Raw genomic sequence first — 18,411 nt, 5'->3', positions numbered from 1 at the left:
ATTCACAGTTGTAAGCACAGGGAGGAAAGCCACTGCCAAGGGCTTAATGATATAGATGAGAGAAGGGTAGTTGATGATGTAGGGTCCCTGAAAAGCCAGTGAGAATGAGCTCTGCTATACAGGTCTGACTCATTAAAAAAGGGAACACATCATTTCCAGAGAGAAAATTAAAAAGAACTAACAGTATTAAAAAAAAATCCTTAAAATTCGTCAGCCAGCTTCTTCACTAAGGGTTTTGCTCGAATCACTGAATTTAATACTCATACAAGCATTATACAGAGTCCCTAATATCATCCCCAATTTGCAGATTAAAAAACTGAGCCTGGACCAGTTGGATACTTGCCCAAGATCCCACAGGTGAGAAGTGATGGATGGGGCTATAATTATGGCCTGACTCCAAGTCCATGCCTTCGCATCTCCCCTTGGGAAGTGTGTGTTGGTGAAGACAGAGCGAGTCTGACCGGCAGGGAGCTGAAGCTGAGGAACTAAGGTTGAATGTCTCAAGGTCGTAAAGAAAAGGAAGTGAGATCATCTCTAGAGATTGGGCCTGGGGGGCTTAGTCATCTTTGCAGAACTTAACGGGAGCAGAAAAGGGTTGGAACGGCCACTGTGGGACAGTCAAGGGAGTTGACAGCACGACTAAAAGGAATTCTGGACAGCAGCAGGGGCCCAGCTGGGGCTGGATAATGTGAATTTTGTAGTGGAACCAATGAACGCTTTTCTGAGTTTCTCCAGCAACCTTTCATCGCCCTTGCATGCAGGACCACAGAAGAGATGGAGAGCCTTTTTGCTCCCTCCTCAGGACTCAACACTCGATTACAAGCCCGGAAGAGCAACATCATGTGCTGATGCACTGAGCCATCTGCAGAGAAGGGATAATGGGGTCCCGTGGGGGTCGGGGATGGGCCAGGTGGGAATGATGGAGGCTGGAGATGGGAGAGGAGAGAGTTTACTGCCGAACGGCCGGACCAGGAGGAGGTCTGTAAAATCAGAATGGGGCCTGGGAGAATTGAAAGAGGCTGGGAGGCTGAAGTGAAAAAGAAGCTGTTTGCAAAAATACATACATTGTTGTTCACACGTTATAGCAGCCCAGGAAACAGCCACTTCCCTGCTCACCCAGGGTGAGTAATAATTTGTGTCAGGCAAGAATAGGGGGAGGCTGATTTCCCTCTGTTTACTACCAAAAAAAAGTGGGGGCCGGACGGCCTGGGTAAAACGCTGGCCTTGGGAAAAGCCTGACGCTCTCTAACGAGGTTGTATTACAACCACGCTCTGCTTTCCAAAACAGCACCCTCAGGAGAAAAGAAATAAAGTCATTTTTCTTCAGAGGTAAAAGATTTAACATTGCTTAACAATAACACTTAACATCGCTTAGCCCTTAGCCTTAGGCAACCCCGTAACTACCGAGTGCTGGGAACCGTCTTTTTTCCTGAGCAGGCTGGGGCACCTGCGTTATTTGGTCAAGTGTCACTGAGCCTGGCAGCAGGCTGTACGGGCCTCCTTTAAAATGAGAGTTCCATGAAAACATACCAGGGTGCCCCTTGACTAGGGCTCCTCACCAACTCCATGCACTGGGGGGCATTTTCTGTGTGGATGGCTCCAAATCTGACATATAAATCAACACTATTAAGTTTATCTTAAAACTCCTGTGATGTTCTCCACACACAGCACAGGAGCCGAATCAGTAAGCAGCATGTTAAGTCCCCAATAAGGTTGGCCACTGACTTCCCATAAGTAGAATTATTCCTATTTTTAATTAAAAATTTAGCTCCATAAATATTTTAAAGCTCCCCACCTCTGTGACTAAGAGGGGATGCGGTGCCTACAGAGATGTGGTCCCCTCACTCCCCTGACAAAGGAGCAGTGCAGCTGGTATGATTCAATTGAATGGACAGTAAAATCTCTTGGGGCAGGTTGGGGGCCGGGGGGCTGAGGAAACCAGGGTAAAGGGCACCGGCACACTGAAGCCGTAGTCTGTCTCCTGCCTTAGGCATTTGCATCTTGTTGGGTAAATATGGAGCCCCCTCGATGGATTAGAGCACACAGGTGGGGATTCTCTGCATCTCTCCCTTAGATGTTGAGATGGAAACTCAAGTTTGAGCCCCTGCATTAAAAAAAAACGGTGCCAGGGACAGCTCACGCACTTGATCTGAGCCTTATTTATTCTCCATCATGACTCCTTCTTACCAGGAACCTAAAAAGGTACGTCAGCACCTGCAGCCCACCACTTCTGCCACTGTGTTACGTGTGTGAGTGGACTGTTTGTCTAAACTGTTTTCAGTCTAAGATGTTTCGCTTTGGGCTACAGTTATATTCTTAAGGCTGGCAGGATGTTGTCGATCCATATATTGTGATGGCAGCCCCCAGAGTCACAAACAGCATCAACGTATTGCCTCTGTCAAAAAACTTCCTCCAAGATATTTAATCCTAAAACAGACGTGTTTAGAGTCAGCCATGATTGTGCATTTCAGGGCTTATTAGTAAACCTAAATAGGAGTTGGAAATTCAGAGGACTTTATGTTCATTATTACTTATCTAAGCATTGGTTGCACTCTCACAAAAAGTGGATCTGCTACCTCCTGTCCTAGACAGTGGGTCCTGAGGATGAACTGGTCACAGTGTCTCCAGTCTCCAGACTCTCAGGGCCTTATATGTAGTAGATGATCAATAGATACTTGAGGAAGGAATGAATGAGTGAAATTTACAGAATTTCTGTACTTATAAATGCTATTTCTGTGCTTTTGGTTTGTACCCAAAAAAATCCATTTCCGCAGTCTGAGTACAAGTTGGCCAGGAAAGACATTAAACTGTTTCCAGTTTTCCTTTTTCTTCCTTTTCTAAGAACAGTACTTTCCATCTGCCTTAACCACAATTTCCACACACTTCAATACTGAAAGCCAGAAATTTTATATTTAAAATGAGTTTTGGAGACTACTTCTATTTTTTAAAATGAAAACAAAATACTAGGCCAGGGGAAAAAAATCAGAAGAGGAAAGAAATTGAGGATGAGAAAAATAACTTATGAGACAACATATAAAAAGAGAAATCAGGGAGACAAAATATAGTTGTACAGAAGCTTTTAAAATATCGTATTTTGGGCATCCTGCTCAGTCAGTGTTCAACGTTGCTTCTCTGCTAGATCTGAGATTTTATTACTTTTGAAAATCAACATACTATTTATAAGAGCAGATGGTCACTTACGCTATGCCTGTTGTAATATTCAGGATGTTATTCTTGTCAGTTCACACACAGAAATATAGTCAACACGCAACTCAAAACGGTAACCCAGCCATGAGCTAGCACTTTAACAATGCAGTTTGATGATGGAAAAGCTCTCCTTAGGGTCCACCTGCACCCCTGTTTTTAAAAGGGGACATTCTGGGTGCTTGGGGCTGGTGCACTGGGACGACCCAGAGGGATGGCATGATACGGGGAGGGAAGAGGGAGGAGGGTTCAGGATGGGGAACACATGTATACCTGTGGTGGATTCATTTTGATATATGGCAAAACCAATACAATATTGTAAAGTTAAAAAATAAAATAAAAACAAAATAAAACAAAAAAATAAATAAAAGGGGACATTCTGTACTATTTTAGTTTTCTGGCTGGCATTAACATTTCTTTGTTTTTGTTTTTCAAACTCACACATTCTCACACTCAACTCACTTAACTCCCATGGTCACTGAAGGCTATGTCATCCTGGAAAGCCTTCTCCTTTGTCACGTGTCACTGATTGCAGACTAAAATTATTCTTCGTCTCCCCGATAAGAGGACAAACCTTTGAGAATGGTATCTCATTTTCAGGGTGTCTAGTTATAGCATAAGTGGCTTTTGTTAGGCCAGAACCACCAAGCGAACTTTCCCACCCAGATGTCTCTTCCCTTCAATGGGTCAGTGCCTCTCAGCAATATTTGCCTTTTCCCCAAAGAACTCAGAAAGGTTCTAAATCAAGCGAAAAACACCTTCCCAGGTTCACATTTCTCTCCTGCTTTTTAACACCCACAGGAAGCTCCAAGGTTAAAGTTGGCATGCCCTTCCTCATGGGTAATTCCTAGGACAGAGGATTTACTATTTTATTGTCTCTAAGCTGGGTGCAGGCTGTTCAATACCATTTTTATAGCAATGGCTTAGGATTTCCATTCAGAATCCAATATTCTTGCTGACATGTTCAATTGCAATGATATACTATTTTCTTCCCTTAAAAAATAACCCACAAGTGTTTCAATTATTAGCACAGTTGTGAGGATGGCACGAGGGTTGCGGCAGGCGGTGGTAAGGCAAAATTATAACATATTCCTTATTACACAGCCAGATTTCTATTTCATGGAGATTTTTCTAAAGACTTTATGTGTGGGTGAGAAGGTGAGGGGAGACCCCTTGGTGATGTACCTGGGTAAGGAGGCGTACTGTCGCTCCATCCCCTCAAAGCGGAGGTTGTGTGCGTTCCCATCTGGACCCTTTCCAGACACCTGTGGAGAGAAAAGTAATTAGAGATGAAGATCCATTATGCACCCTGGTTACTGACAATGCATCTCAAAATTATAATCAGTGCACAAATGCTGCTGCTGCCTGCCAAAAATCAACCATGGAAAAGCAAGCAAGAACTCAGTATCGTTATAGGAATTGATGATCAAGCCACAAACATGGCATTTAACAACAAAGTCACTTCTTTCAAAAAAGGGTCATTGTCAAACTGACTCCTCCTTGTCACCATGCCAGGGGTATTCTGTAGATTTTTATGACCGCTTTCATTTCCTTTTAAAATAGGCTTTAGTTTTCAGAGCAGCTTTAGACTTCCAGGAAAATTGAGAAGATAGTACAGAGAGTTCTCACATATCTGAAACTCAATTTCTCTATGACCAACATCTCATATTCATATGGTACATTTCTTACAATTTGTAAATCAATAGTAACACTGTATTGATAACTAAAGTCCATAGTTTATTCAGATTTTACCTAATTTTTTTTCTTTGTTCAGGATCCCATTTAGGGCACCATATTACACAGTCATCATGTCTCCTTAGGCTTCTCTTGGCTGGGACAAGAATGTATATTTAAAAGTACATTTTCATGAAACCTTTCTTTACTGCCCGGGACTGGCAGCAACCATCTAGTTCTTCCACAGATTCTCTGAAGCCCTCTCTGATCATTTGAACCTCCCGGAGCTCTGTCAGAGACATGACGAACAACCAGAGACGTGACAAACTCTTTTCTATCTAGTGTTGGTTTTTGTTGGTTTTGTCCCTTTCAATGTATTATACTCCCTGTGTCTACCTCTCTTCAGGTCTCTTCCACAAGTCTCAGATTCTGATGGGCACTGAGTGACTTGGCCCCAGTGGGTTCTCAATAAAATGTGTTAGCTTCATGAATATGACTTTACATATAGTTTTTGCATATCTATTCTAACAACTAAAAACACATATGGGATAAACACATACATGTACTTTGAAGGTACTTGTTGACTGATCAATTCCTCACCTGTCTATGTCAACACATGTGGAGTTTTGGCCACCTGTGTGCTCGCTCTTGTGCTGGGGCAGCCCTCATCTAATGGGTATGGAAGGGGGAAGCATAAAACACAGGAAGTCACAGTGTCAAGGTTGTAGAGAAAAATTTTCTAGGTAGTACTAAATCTGGAATTATTTTCTTCCTACCAGCAGTCCCAGATCTCAAGGAAACCACCATCCCAGCTTGGGTGGTGTGTGGAGGGAGGGTTTGTTGGGGGGAGATATTGCAAAATAAGCATATACTCACATTTAGAGTAAGAAAGATGATTTCTGGTGTCAAATGATTACAGGAGGCATTTAAAGAGTGCCTATGTAAAACCTCTTTATATTTTTATCAATATATGGAACAGGAGGAGCTGGAATTATTTGAGAGGATGACAGCCCAGTAGCTACCTAGGTAGGATGAAGACTGTACATATAGACTTGGAAGCAGCTACAGAGAGACAGAAACCTCTGCATTAGGATAAAGCCCTGATTTAAATGGCTGACCTTTTAAACAAAGACTAAGGGCAAGGATGGTATCAGACAATTAGGGGATAAATAAATGGCACTAAAAAAGAAGCGATTGATTAAAGTATTGTTCTCAGACACGCCTATCTAAGGTTTGTTTTGACCTATTTTTTATGGAGGAAGAATTAATGTAAATACCAGAACTGCATTGAAGATTATTAATTCTAGTTGTTAGAAAAACACTGTGCTTATGTATTAGTGTGACTTTAGACATTTACAGCTAATCCTTTTCAAGTGGTCACCAAACTTCAAGTTAATATTTTCAGGGTTCTTATCTGATCTGGCATGGCCTAATGGGGGCAGTTAACATTCTGGTGTCTTGAGAGACTGTGCCCATATGCAGTGGTTTGTCTGGTAAGCTACTGGCATGCTAGATTATATTAAATGTAGGATGATGCTCATCTTTAAGAAACTTTTAGTCTTGTTGGGAAAACAAGGATTAGAAATGAAATATTTAAAGAATGTTGTAGGACAATGTATGAACCAATGTTATTCAGGATGTTACTACCGGGAGCACAGATGAAGTTGTTAGGAAAATACTTCACGGAGGTAGAAGAACAAAGGCCAGGCTTCAAAAGATGGATGGGATGCTTATACATCAGAAATTATGCTGTTCTTGAAAACAGAATGGATATTTCTCAAAAAACTAAAAATAGTGTTACCATATGATCCAGCAATCCTACTCCTGGGCATATATATGGAAAAGACGGAAGTTCTAATTCGAAAAGATACAGGCACTCCAGTGTTCACTGTTTACAATAGCCAAGACATGGAAGCACCTTAACTGTCTAGACAGAGGAATGGATAAAGAAAGTGTGGTATACATTTACACAAACACATATACACACAGACACACTGGAATAGTACTTGGTCATAAAATGAATGAAATAGTGCCACTTGTGCAACACAGAAGGACCTAGAGATGATCATACTAAGTGAAGTAAGTCAGATGGAAAAAGACAAATAGGATAGGATATCATTTATATGCAGAATGTAAAAAATGATACCAATGAACTTATTTACAAAACAGAAACAGACTCAGAGACATAGAAAACAAACGTATGGCGACCAAAGGAGAAGTAGAGGAGGGATAAATTGGGAGTATGAAATTAGGATAAACAAGGATTTACTGTAAAGCATAGGGAACTATATTAATATCTTATAATAAGCTAAATTCGGAGAGGGCAGTGGCACCCCACTCCAGTACTCTTGCCTGGAAAATCCATGGACGGAGGAGCCTGGAGAAAATAGAAACACACTTATACGTGTATAATCAAATCACTGTATCCCTATGTCATACAATGTTGTAAAGCAACTAGACTTCAATTAAAAAATTATTCCATTCTTCTCCAATTGCATATGTATTTGTGTGCTTCTCTGTTGACACTGAAGCATCTTTAATGTAGTCATTCAATTAGTAATTATTAAACACCTTCTTTACTCTAATGCCATGCGAGGCACCACATTCAAAGCAATGAACAGGGGCTTGAATTCGTCATTGCTTTAAATATAAAGGAGACAGGCCTGCAAACAATTATGGTGCAATGAGATCACTGCTGGAGTGTCAGTCTGAAGGAGGAGGCAATGGGAGTCTGAGAGAACAGATACCAGAGTCCACCCGGGAGAGTTGAAGACAGCTTCATACAGGTGTTGAAGTTTCCTCTAAAACTTGAATACGAATGAGGAGGAATCGTTTAGGAGGAGGAGGGGGTGGGAGTAGCAGGAGAAGGCATTCTTGGTAGAGAGAACAAAAGCGAAACAACACGGAAGCCTAAAAGGAGCACTGTGTTTCCAGGGAATGTCAACATTTTGGTGAAAGAAGAGAGACTGTAAGGAAAAGGATATTAGTAATGGTAGCAACAATATCACTGGTACAATTAATATTATTATGGTTACTATTATGGTTATTGCCGCTAGTGCAATTTTTTAAATCAATTTTATTTTTTAGAGCAGTTTTACGTTTTAATCAAAATTGACAGGAAGGTATGGAGAGTTCCCATATATTTAATACATCATGAATTGTGCTTTTGGTGTCATATCTAAAATGTCATCACCAAACTTAAGATCATCTGGATTTTTTCCCAATGTTATCTTCTAGGAGTTTTGGAAGATAGTTTTACCACTTACATTTAGGTCTGTGATAATTTTTGTGAAGACTGTAAGGTCTTTGTCTAGATTCTTTTTTTTGCATATGCATGTCCAATTGTTTCAACATTCAGAAAACGGAGATCATGGCATCCGGTCCCATCACTTCATGGGAAATAGATGGGGAAACAGTGGAAACAGTGTCAGACTTTATTTTTGGGGGGCTCCAAAATCACTACAGATGGTGATTGCAGCCATGAAATTAAAAGACGCTTATTCCTTGGAAGGAAAGTTATGACCAACCTAGACAGCATATTCAAAAGCAGAGACATTACTTTGCCAACAAAGGTTTGTCTAGTCAAGGCTATGGTTTTTCCTGTGGTCATGTATGGATGTGAGAGTTGGACTGTGAAGAAGGCTGAGCGCCGAAGAATTGATGCTTTTGAACTGTGGTGTTGGAGAAGACTCTTAAGAGGTCCCTTGGACTGCAAGGAGATCCAACCAGTCCATTCTGAAGGAGATCAGCCCTGGAATTTCTTTGGAAGGAATGATGCTAAAGCTGAAACTCCAGTACTTTGGCCACCTCATGCCAAAGAGTTGACTCATTGGAAAGGACTCTGATGCTGGGAGGGATTGGGGGCAAGAGGAGAAGAGGACGACAGAGGATAAGATGGCGGGATGGCATCACCGACTTGATGGACGTGAGTCTCAGTGAACTCCGGGCGTTGGTGATAGACAGGGAGGCCTGGCGTGCTGCGATTCATGGGGTCTCAAAGAGTCGGACATGACTGAGCGACTGATCTGATCTGATCTCTGTCCAATTGTTCCAGTAACATTTGTTGAAAAGACTATTTTTGCTCTATTATATTGTCTTTGAAACTTTGTCAAAGATCACTTGACTGTATTCCTCTATTTCTGGGCTCTCTGTTGTGTTCCATTGCTTTATTTGTTAATTCTTTCACCAACACCACGCTGTTTTGGTTGTTGTAGCATTACAGTAAGTCCTGAAGTTGGGTAATGTCAGTCCTCCAACTTTGTTCTTCTCCTTCAATATTGTGTTGGCTATTCTGTGTCTTTTGCCTTTCCACATAACGTTTAGAATCAGTTTATAACTTGCTGGGATTTTGACTGGGGGTACATTGAGTCTATAGATCAAGCTGGGAAGAGCTGACAGCTTGACGATATTAAGTCTATCCAAGAACAAGGACTATCTCTCCATTTTTTTTAGTTCTTCTTTGATTACTATAATTCAACATTTATTTGGCCCTTCCTGAGTGTCAAGAACAAGGTTAAATGTTTTATTTGCATTAGCCCATACATTCCTCGGAGAAGGAAATGGCAACCCACTGCAGTACTCTTGCCTGGAAAATCCCATGGATGGAGGAGCCTGGTAGGCTGCAGTCCATGGGGTCACTAGGAGTCAGACATGACTGACTGACTTGACTTTCATTTTCATGCATTGGAGAAGGAAATGGCAACTCACTCTAGTGTTCTTGCCTGGAGAATCCCAGGGATGGGGGAGCCTGGTGGGCTGCCGTCTATGGGGTTGCACAGAGTTGGACACGACTGAAGCGACTTAGCAGCAGCAGCCGCAGCAGCATACATTCCTCCCAATTGTCTTCAATGGTTGTCCCATTTTTCAGATGAGAAAATTGGGCAGTTGCCTAAGGTTAGGGAGGTTAAGGTTAAGCTAGGACGTGGGATATCTGAGACAAGATTCAAGTCTGTCACCCGAGACTCTGGAGAAACTGACATGGACTGGATCTTGGAGGAGCTCGTGCCAAGGAACTTGATTTTACCATTAGCTGATGGTGAAGACACTGAGAAGTGATATTCTATACGTGATAGTACATATTGACAGGGTAGAGAGGTTATTTTTGTATTGAGTTATTGTATTTTGTATTGAGTTCCAGTGACAGTCTAAGTCAGAGAGGATAGAGGCCTAACCAAGGGGCTATTCAAAAAGATGGAAAGAAGGGAGCAACATAAAGATGTTAAGATGGTAACTTCAATAAAACTGACTGAGAATTAATGGGAAGGATGTGTTTGGAATTGTGCCTAAGTTTTCTGAGTTTAGCAACTAGGTGGGCTTTTCAGCTGTTGCCACGATGGGACTAAAGAAAGAACAGATTTAGGGGTAGGGGTGGGAGGAGGGAACACTGGAACACTTAGATATATTAAGCTTGAGTTGGGACATCTGATAGAAATGTCTGAGAGATAATTGAGTATACAAATTTGCAACACAGAAGAAAAAATCTGGACTAGAGATGTAGAATTGAGAAACCTTCGGCCTACAGATGGTACCTGAAACCTTGGAAAAGAATTAGAATGCCCAGGAGGCATCTACAGACAGAATAAAAGAAAAGACATGCAACGAAAAGAGAGAATGCCAATAACAGTCTTAGAAATACTATACTTTAAGGGACAGGCAAAAAAAAAAAAGTTGAACCCAGGAGGGAGTCTGAGTAAAAGTAGTTGGTCAGGGAGAGAATGAGGAGAGAGTGTTATTTTAGGAACTAATGGAAAGAGTCCCAGGAAAGAGAGTGTGGTTCACAGTGTCAAAAGCAGCCAAGAGCTTCAATAAGACAAGATCTAAGGCACCCACAGTGTGTTGACAAGCTTTACCTGATCCTTCCCCCGTGCTAAGGTAGCTTTGGAGCTGGTGGCACTAAAGGTGAATCCCTGCTTGCGGTACCTTCTACCTTCCTAGCTGTGGTGGCTCCTGATACAGGCCTTTACCGTGTGACTTGCGGAGCCAAAGTGTTACTCACTTAGTCATGTCTGACTCTTTGTGACCCCATGGACTGTAGCCTGCCTTCCAGGATCCTCTGTCTGCGGGATTTTCCAGGCAAGAATACTAGAGTGGGTTCCATTTCCTTCTCCAGGGGAATCTTCCTGATCCAGGGATTGAACCCGTGGAGCCAAAAGTTTCCTCAAAGAAATGGCAGAAGCTCCCTGGGTAGCCTGGTTCTGTCCTGTGGCTTGGGAAATCATTCCTGAAAGCTTTTCTAAGAATTTGCTTCCTAATGTTCCTTATAATTCTGTAAGCCCGTTAATATGGTGTAATAAATTTGTTCCTGCTTAAACTAGCCAGAGTATATATTGTTCTCTGCAACTGAACAGTGACTGATATAAAGTCTGCAAAAGGGTATGTGGGAATTGGCAATGAGATGCTGATTGGTGCTTTATTGAGCGTGATTTCAAAGGATTGATGGGGAGAGGAAGCCAGACTCTACGGTGTTGAAAATCTTTATAGTATTCTAATAAATAAACAACCACTGGATATACTGTCTTATTCTATCATGCTCAGAAAATGAGAGAAATACTTTCAAGTAAATAAACATTTGTTAGTGTCTCTTAAGTAGAGAGCCATATGCTAAGTACTCTAAGATACGGAGATTAGAAAAGCCATTTCCTGCTCAGAGAAACACCTGTTAGTCAAGGGAGATGATAGGAATACATTTGTGTTCAATTATTTAAAAAACAGATTTAACAGTTTTTTTTTCCTCCCTAAATTACTCAAAGATGACCTCTGTTAACATTTATAAATATATAAATATTTTAGTGGTATATAGAATTTTTCCCACCTGTTTATTATTGGCATTTTCCTGTGCTAGCAGGTATATTTCTACAAATGTGAATTTTTATGGCAATATAATATCTGATTTATGGATAAATCATAATTTATCTAGTCTCCTCTTGTGATTTGATCACTTTTACTATTTCAGAAATGGCGGCAATACAAATTATTGTGCTGGGGACAAAGCTTCTTGCAAATAGCTGTGAACTGAAAGTAGGAAATAGAAGGGTTGCCAAAGAGGCACTAATTATAAGTTTTAGTCAGGTCCTTAGGAAGTCAAGCCACTTTTGGAGGGAGTGAAAGGAGAGAGAACTGGCAGAGGCATTTATAAGTTCATTCCTCATTTTGTTCTATGCTCAACAAGACTCAGAATTGTTCCTCCTTGAAGAATTCCTTATTAGGTAATTTCTCTTATCATAAAAAAAATAAGGTCAGCAGCTTTGATCCAATTAATCTTTTAAAGAAGCTCTTTATCTCACTTGGTATCATGCAGGTTTTTTTTTTTTTTAATGTAATGACCTAAATATATGTCTGATAGAAATAATCTTGACTTAAGCCATAACAGAAACCTAGATTTTTCTACAACAATGTAATGTTAGAACTTAGGCTTGGATTTGGGACATATCTATCTTTCTACTGCACAGGAAGTGAAACTTCAGAGAGCTTATTCAAAACAAGTTGAAAAGCTAATACCTTGGTGTGCCTTGCACGTGGTGATCTTTTTTGTCTGGATTATGACAGCCCATGGCAGCCTATCAGGAGGGCTTGGGGTTTGAGGAGGGGGCAAGTTGAGGGAATGCTGAATTAAGATGCTTTTAGTCCATGGGAGTTCTCCCAATTTCATTCACTCAATGCCTGCTGCTGGCTGGGGTGTTAAGAGCCTTGTTAAAATAAAGCTATTAGTCTTTTCTCTACAAAAGCAAGGAGCTTGCTGCCTACATTCTGTGTTCCTTAAATTAGTATGTATTTCTAGCCTGGTATTGCAAGAATCAGCAGTTTCGTAAAGCAATATACTAAAGAGGCCATTTAACCCCCCTTATTCCCCCACTTGCAGATTAATGGCAGAGAGGAAGATTTAATGCCCTTTCAAACATTTTTTAACAATTCATTATAAATAAAAGAATAAATCACACAAGATTTTCTGCAAATGTCTGACGGTCAAAAGCGGAAACAATTCAAAATTAACATGTTTTCCAGTTCCCACAGGTTAGGACACATTTTTGCCAATGTTGTAATTTATGTCCCATCAGTCAATTTTCCTGAGGAAATTTTAAAAGCTGCTGTGATGGAAAGACTGTGCAAAGTTGCAATACAGCTTATTCACCTATACATAACATCCTCATTTACAAATATGTCTTACTCAGATCCATTACCAAAAAATGAGTTTCATGCTGCCAGACACATCATAAGATTAAAATGCAAAGTATAAAAATTTAGATGCCATTTTAGGAAATCTGCCTTTCGTTTCAAGTTGGTGTCATGACAGATATTTGTGAGCAGTTTCCAGAAGCTTTCTTTTAATTACATTGCTTTTACCTAGCTATAGGTTTAGCTGGAAGATTTTTAAATAAATCAACTCAATAAAAATATCTAAAAAGTTATGAACCTGACTTTGATAATCTTCCCATATTAAGACATTCTGCTAAAATGCTACAAGTTTAGAGGAAAGGCAACTGACAATATCCCATCTAAACAAAAAGAAACTAATCAAAATAAGCTGTTCAATTATTTTCCTTTTGCAATGTGAAGTATATTATTCCTGAAATATGTATTTACGAATACGTATCCAGAGAAGCAAAAGTACACACACTCGTTCAAACCATTATTTCTGAAGTGTTTATTTTCTCTAATTTAATTTCAGTAATTTTGTCAAATAACTGGGTATTCAGCTTATAGACTTGCTTAGAACATCTGCTAGTTTAGAAACTACAGCAAATAAAAATATTTTAAAAATAACTCTTGGATAAGCCTTTTTAACCATTTTGTGCCTAAATTTTCCTTCCTTGTAAAATGTTAGAGTTAACACTACAAATCTTTAAGTCTCTTCTGACCTACACACATTTATAAATGTTACCTTGTATATAACTTCTACATTATGTTAATCAATTATACCTTATTAATAAGTACCCAAATGTAGTTACATAATTATAATTATTTTAAAGCTGAATAACAAAGTAAAGCAACCTGCAACATTATAAAGTTATAAAACATTTACTGGGATTTAAACATTAAACCTCATGCTAGCACCATCCAAGTCCTAGCTATATGTACAGGGGACATAGCCTCAACAATCTCTCTTCTGATTATCTTCGGAGAAAATAAAATCAGACATCTTCTGCCCAGCTCTGTTTGTGTCTCGGGTCTAAGATACAGTTACCATAGAAACTATGATTGTGGATACAATTTACAAATTTGGCTTCATCCATCAGATGCACTTTGTGTGTGAGAGTGTGTGTGTGTGTGTATGTGGGTACATGTCCATATGTGTCTTGCCAATAAGCTTGAAGAGCAAACTCTGGCTCTGTGTCTTTAATTAAAGAGCCAGACACCACTCCTCATTTCCTTTCCCCATCTGTCTACCTACAAATAGAGACATTGTAACACTGGCTGACATATAAACTCTTACTTGGAAGATGACAAAAGTCTGATGAAAAGATGAGAAAAACAGTATTAGGAAAAGAATTCCCCAAGAAATTTGTCTGTTCACCTGTCCTGTATTTTCAAGAACAGAATAAAAGCCCTTTGGTGGAGTTTTGGTTATTTACATTAATCACTAGGTTCTAGTATCTAGTACTTATTGAACTTGGTTTCTAATTGTTCCTTGGATATAATATGTGAGTTAGTTATTCCTGTGCTGTTTTAGTTTATTGTACTCTATGACAACCTTCTTTGATCATCTTAAAAGAAATAAAGTTGATCTTCAAAATATGACTAAATCTTAAAAGGGTAATAGTTTGTTCACAGTATTTGTTTGAGTTCATATTATCTCTTTAAACTATTAAACAATGAATAAAAGATATTCATTGTCTAAAGCTCTTTAGTATATGTAAAATACACTTGCATTTATAAAAATGAAACAATGTAAACGCAAAATTCTAATGTCTTCAGAATTTTTCTTTTTTTTTTTTTGTAGTTTAGCCAGTGGGCAAGTTCAAATTACTCCCAGTTACAGTTACTAGGAAGAGAACATTCTCCGGAACACTCTACAATCAGTATCATGAGTTATAATCAATGAGACCATTTCCACTTCTGCCTCATTTTACACATGCTGCTGGGGCTGCTGCTAAGTTGCTTCAGTTGTGTCCGACTCTGTGCGACCCCAGAGACGGCAGCCCACCAGGCTCCCCCGTCCCTGGGATTCTCCAGGCAAGAACACTGGAGTGGGTTGCCATTTCCTTCTCCAGTGCATGAAAGTGAAAAGTGAAAGTGAAGTCGCTCAGTCGTGTCCGACTCTTAGCGACCCCATGGACTGCAGCCCACCAGGCGCCTCCGCCCATGGGATTTTCCAGGCAAGAGTACTGGAGTGGGGTGCCATTGCCTTCTCCTTTTTACACATGAGGAAACTAGAATTCAGAGGATCTTAAAGCAACTTGCCAAAGGGTCATACAGTGGCAAAGCCAATATCTGAACTGAGATATGCCTGACCCAAAAGTAGTGTTTCTCTCACTCTTAATGCTGTCTCACATGTTGGCAGGGATCATTACAGTTTCTGTTGCTCTATTTCTTAAACAAATAACTGAGGCATCAGACCTGAAAGTTCATATGAACCTATGGTAACAATGGGATGGAATTTGTGAAATTATGACTGTCTGAGATATTAAAAAGCAGAGACATTACTTTGCCAACAAAGGCCTGTCTAGTCAAGGCTATGGTTTTTCCAGTGGTCATGTATGGATGTGAGAGTTGGACTGAAGTGAGAGTGAAGAAAGCTGAGCACTGAAGAATTGATGCTTTTGAACTGTGGTGTTGGAGAAGACTCTTGAGAGTCCCGTGGACTGCAAGGAGATCCAATCAGTCCATCCTAAAGGAGATCAGTCCTGGGTGCTCATTGGAAGGACTGATGCTGAAGCTGAAACTTCAATACTTTGGCCACCTAATGCGAAGTGTTGACTTGTTGGAAAAGACCCTGATGCTGGGAGGGATTGGGGGCAGGAGCAGAAGGGGACGACAGAGGATGAGATGGCTGGATGACATCACCGACTCGATGGACGTGAGTTTGAGTGAACTCCGGGAGTTGGTGATGGACAGGGAGGCCTGGTGTGCTGTGATTCATGGGGTCGCAAAGAGTCGGACACGACTGACCGACTGCACTGAACTGAACTGAGCATTCTGAATGCACTTAGGGTCATCAAAGCCATATCATTGAACTTCAGTTGCCTAGCAATATTTATTTAAAAGGGCTGGGGGCATTAATATATGTATGGGTGCTAATTTTTGATATAGCAGAAGTAATTTTTATTAAAATAACTTTTAATAAAGGATTATGCTTTATTTCATAGAAGGCAATGGCAACTCACTCCAGTACTCTTGCCTGGAAAATCCCATTGATGGAGGAGCCTGGTAGGCTGCAGTCCACAGGGTTGCAAAGAGTCAGACAGGACTGAGAGACTTTACTTTCACTTTTCACTTTCATGCACTGGAGAAGGAAATGGCAACCCACTCCAGTGTTCTTGCCTGGAGAATCCCAGGGACGGGGGAGCCTGGTTGGCTGCCGTCTCTGGGGTCACACAGAGTCGGACATGACTGAAGCGACTTAGCAGCAGCAGCAGCAGCAGCAGCATGCTTTATTTAAAATATCCTGTATTACATACACTAATTAAAACATTTTTTTTTTCAGTATTCATGCATAGTTGTCAGTCTGCTAATTTGGTTTACATAAGCCATCAGGTTGTAAGCTTCATTAGAATTGAGACAATGCCTCTTTTTTGAGCCATTGCATTCTTAAGGCCTGGTATATCATCTTGTTGATTAATATTTATTGAGTCAATGAAACAGAAGTCATAAACATCTAATCAGTGGCAGTTAACACACAAAAAATTAATCAGCTTCCCTAAAGGTTAACTAGTTTTTTGAACCAGACGTGTTAAATTATATGATACATAGTATCAAAATGTTTTTAAAGAAGTTTTTATGACATCTGTCCTTTGGTTAAGTTCCATTAAGACTGCCCCTTTCAAGCTCTTTTTTTTAATGTAGTCCTGAATTTTTTCATTTCTTTAAAAAAAATAAAATAGAACTAGAAATATTCTTATAGTTTAGATTTAAACTTGGACCTGGAGTATAAATCAAAACCATTAGGAACCTTAAATATGTAGTTGCTTAGAAAAGATTCTAATAACTCAAAATAATATTAGTACATCGGTAGGAGAAGCTTATGTGACAGAACAAGTTATTGGGGACACTGGCCATAACTAGTGTTGATCTAAACATGCACCTCAACATGCAAATTCATAAAGTTACCAGACCCACGCTACCATTAATGCTGGATCAGACACACAGCAGCCCTACACTTGTTGGGCTTGTCAGAATATTCATTTGGGTTTTCCCATAGCACCCAGATAATCACGGTGGTGTGATCACTGACCTAGAGCCAGACATCCTGGAATGTGAAGTCAAGTGGGCCTTATAAAGCATCACTACGAACAAAGCTAGTGGAGGTGATGGAATTCCAGTTGAGCTCTTTCAAATCCTGAAAGATGATGCTGTGAAAGTGCTGCACTCAATATGCCAGCACATTTGGAAAACTCAGCAGTGGCCACAGGACTGGAAAAGGTCAGTTTTCATTCCAATCCCAAAGAAAGGCAATGCCAAAGAATGCTCAAACTACCGCACAATTGCACTCATCTCACATGCTAGTAAAGTAATGCTCAAAATTCTCCAAGCCAGGCTTCAGCAGTATGTGAACTGTGAACTTCCAGATGTTCACGCTGGTTTTAGAAAAGGCAGGGGAACCAGAGATCAAATTGCCAACATCCGCTGGATCATGGAAAAAGCAAGAGAGTTCCAGAAAAGCATCTATTTCTGCTTTATTGACTATGCCAAAGCCTTTGACTGTGTGGAGCACAATAAACTGTGGGAAATTCTGAAAGAGATGGGAATACCAGACCACCTGATCTGCCTCTTGAGAAATCTGTATGCAGGTCAGGAAGCAACAGTTAGAACTGGACATGGAACAACAGACTGGTTCCAAATAGGAAAAGGAGTACGTCAAGGCTGTATATTGTCACCCTGTTTATTTAACTTATATGCAGAGTACATCATGAGAAACGCTGGACTGGAAGAAACACAAACTGGAATCAAGATTGCCGGGAGAAATATCAATAACCTCAGATATGCAGATGACACCACCCTTATGGCAGAAAGTGAAGAGGAACTCAAAAGCCTCTTGATGAAAGTGAAAGTGGAGAGTGAAAAAGTTGGCTTAAAGCTCAACATTAAGAAAACGAAGATCACGGCATCCGGTCCCATCACTTCATGGGAAATAGATGGGGAAACAGTGGAAACAGTGTCAGACTTTATTTTTCTGGGCTCCGAAATCACTACAGATGGTGATTGCAGCCATGAAATTAAAAGATGCTTACTCCTTGGAAGGAAAGTTATGACCAACCTAGATAGCATATTCAAAAGCAGAGACACTACTTTGCCAACAAAAGTTCGTCTAGTCAAGGCTATGGTTTTTCCTGTGGTCATGTATGGCTGTGAGAGTTGGACTGTGAAGGCTGAGTGCCG

The 18,411-nt window shown here is 40.3% G+C and overlaps 1 protein-coding gene across 1 annotated transcript in view; it reads right to left on the bottom strand.

Moving 5' to 3' along the window:
* PARD3B (par-3 family cell polarity regulator beta) overlaps window positions 1–18,411 on the bottom strand; it is a 1,167,183-nt gene that overhangs the window by 68,296 nt on the left and 1,080,476 nt on the right. The window contains exon 22 of the mRNA XM_002685527.5: window positions 4,390–4,469. Coding sequence (XP_002685573.1) covers window positions 4,390–4,469 — 80 coding nt within the window. The remainder of the gene's footprint in view (window positions 1–4,389; window positions 4,470–18,411) is intronic.

Source organism: Bos taurus, chromosome 2 (assembly GCF_002263795.3).
Source record: "Bos taurus isolate L1 Dominette 01449 registration number 42190680 breed Hereford chromosome 2, ARS-UCD2.0, whole genome shotgun sequence".
NCBI classification, from domain to species: domain Eukaryota; kingdom Metazoa; phylum Chordata; class Mammalia; order Artiodactyla; family Bovidae; genus Bos; species Bos taurus.
Note: the sequence above shows the minus strand (reverse complement) of the source record. Positions and strands in the feature narration are given on the sequence as shown.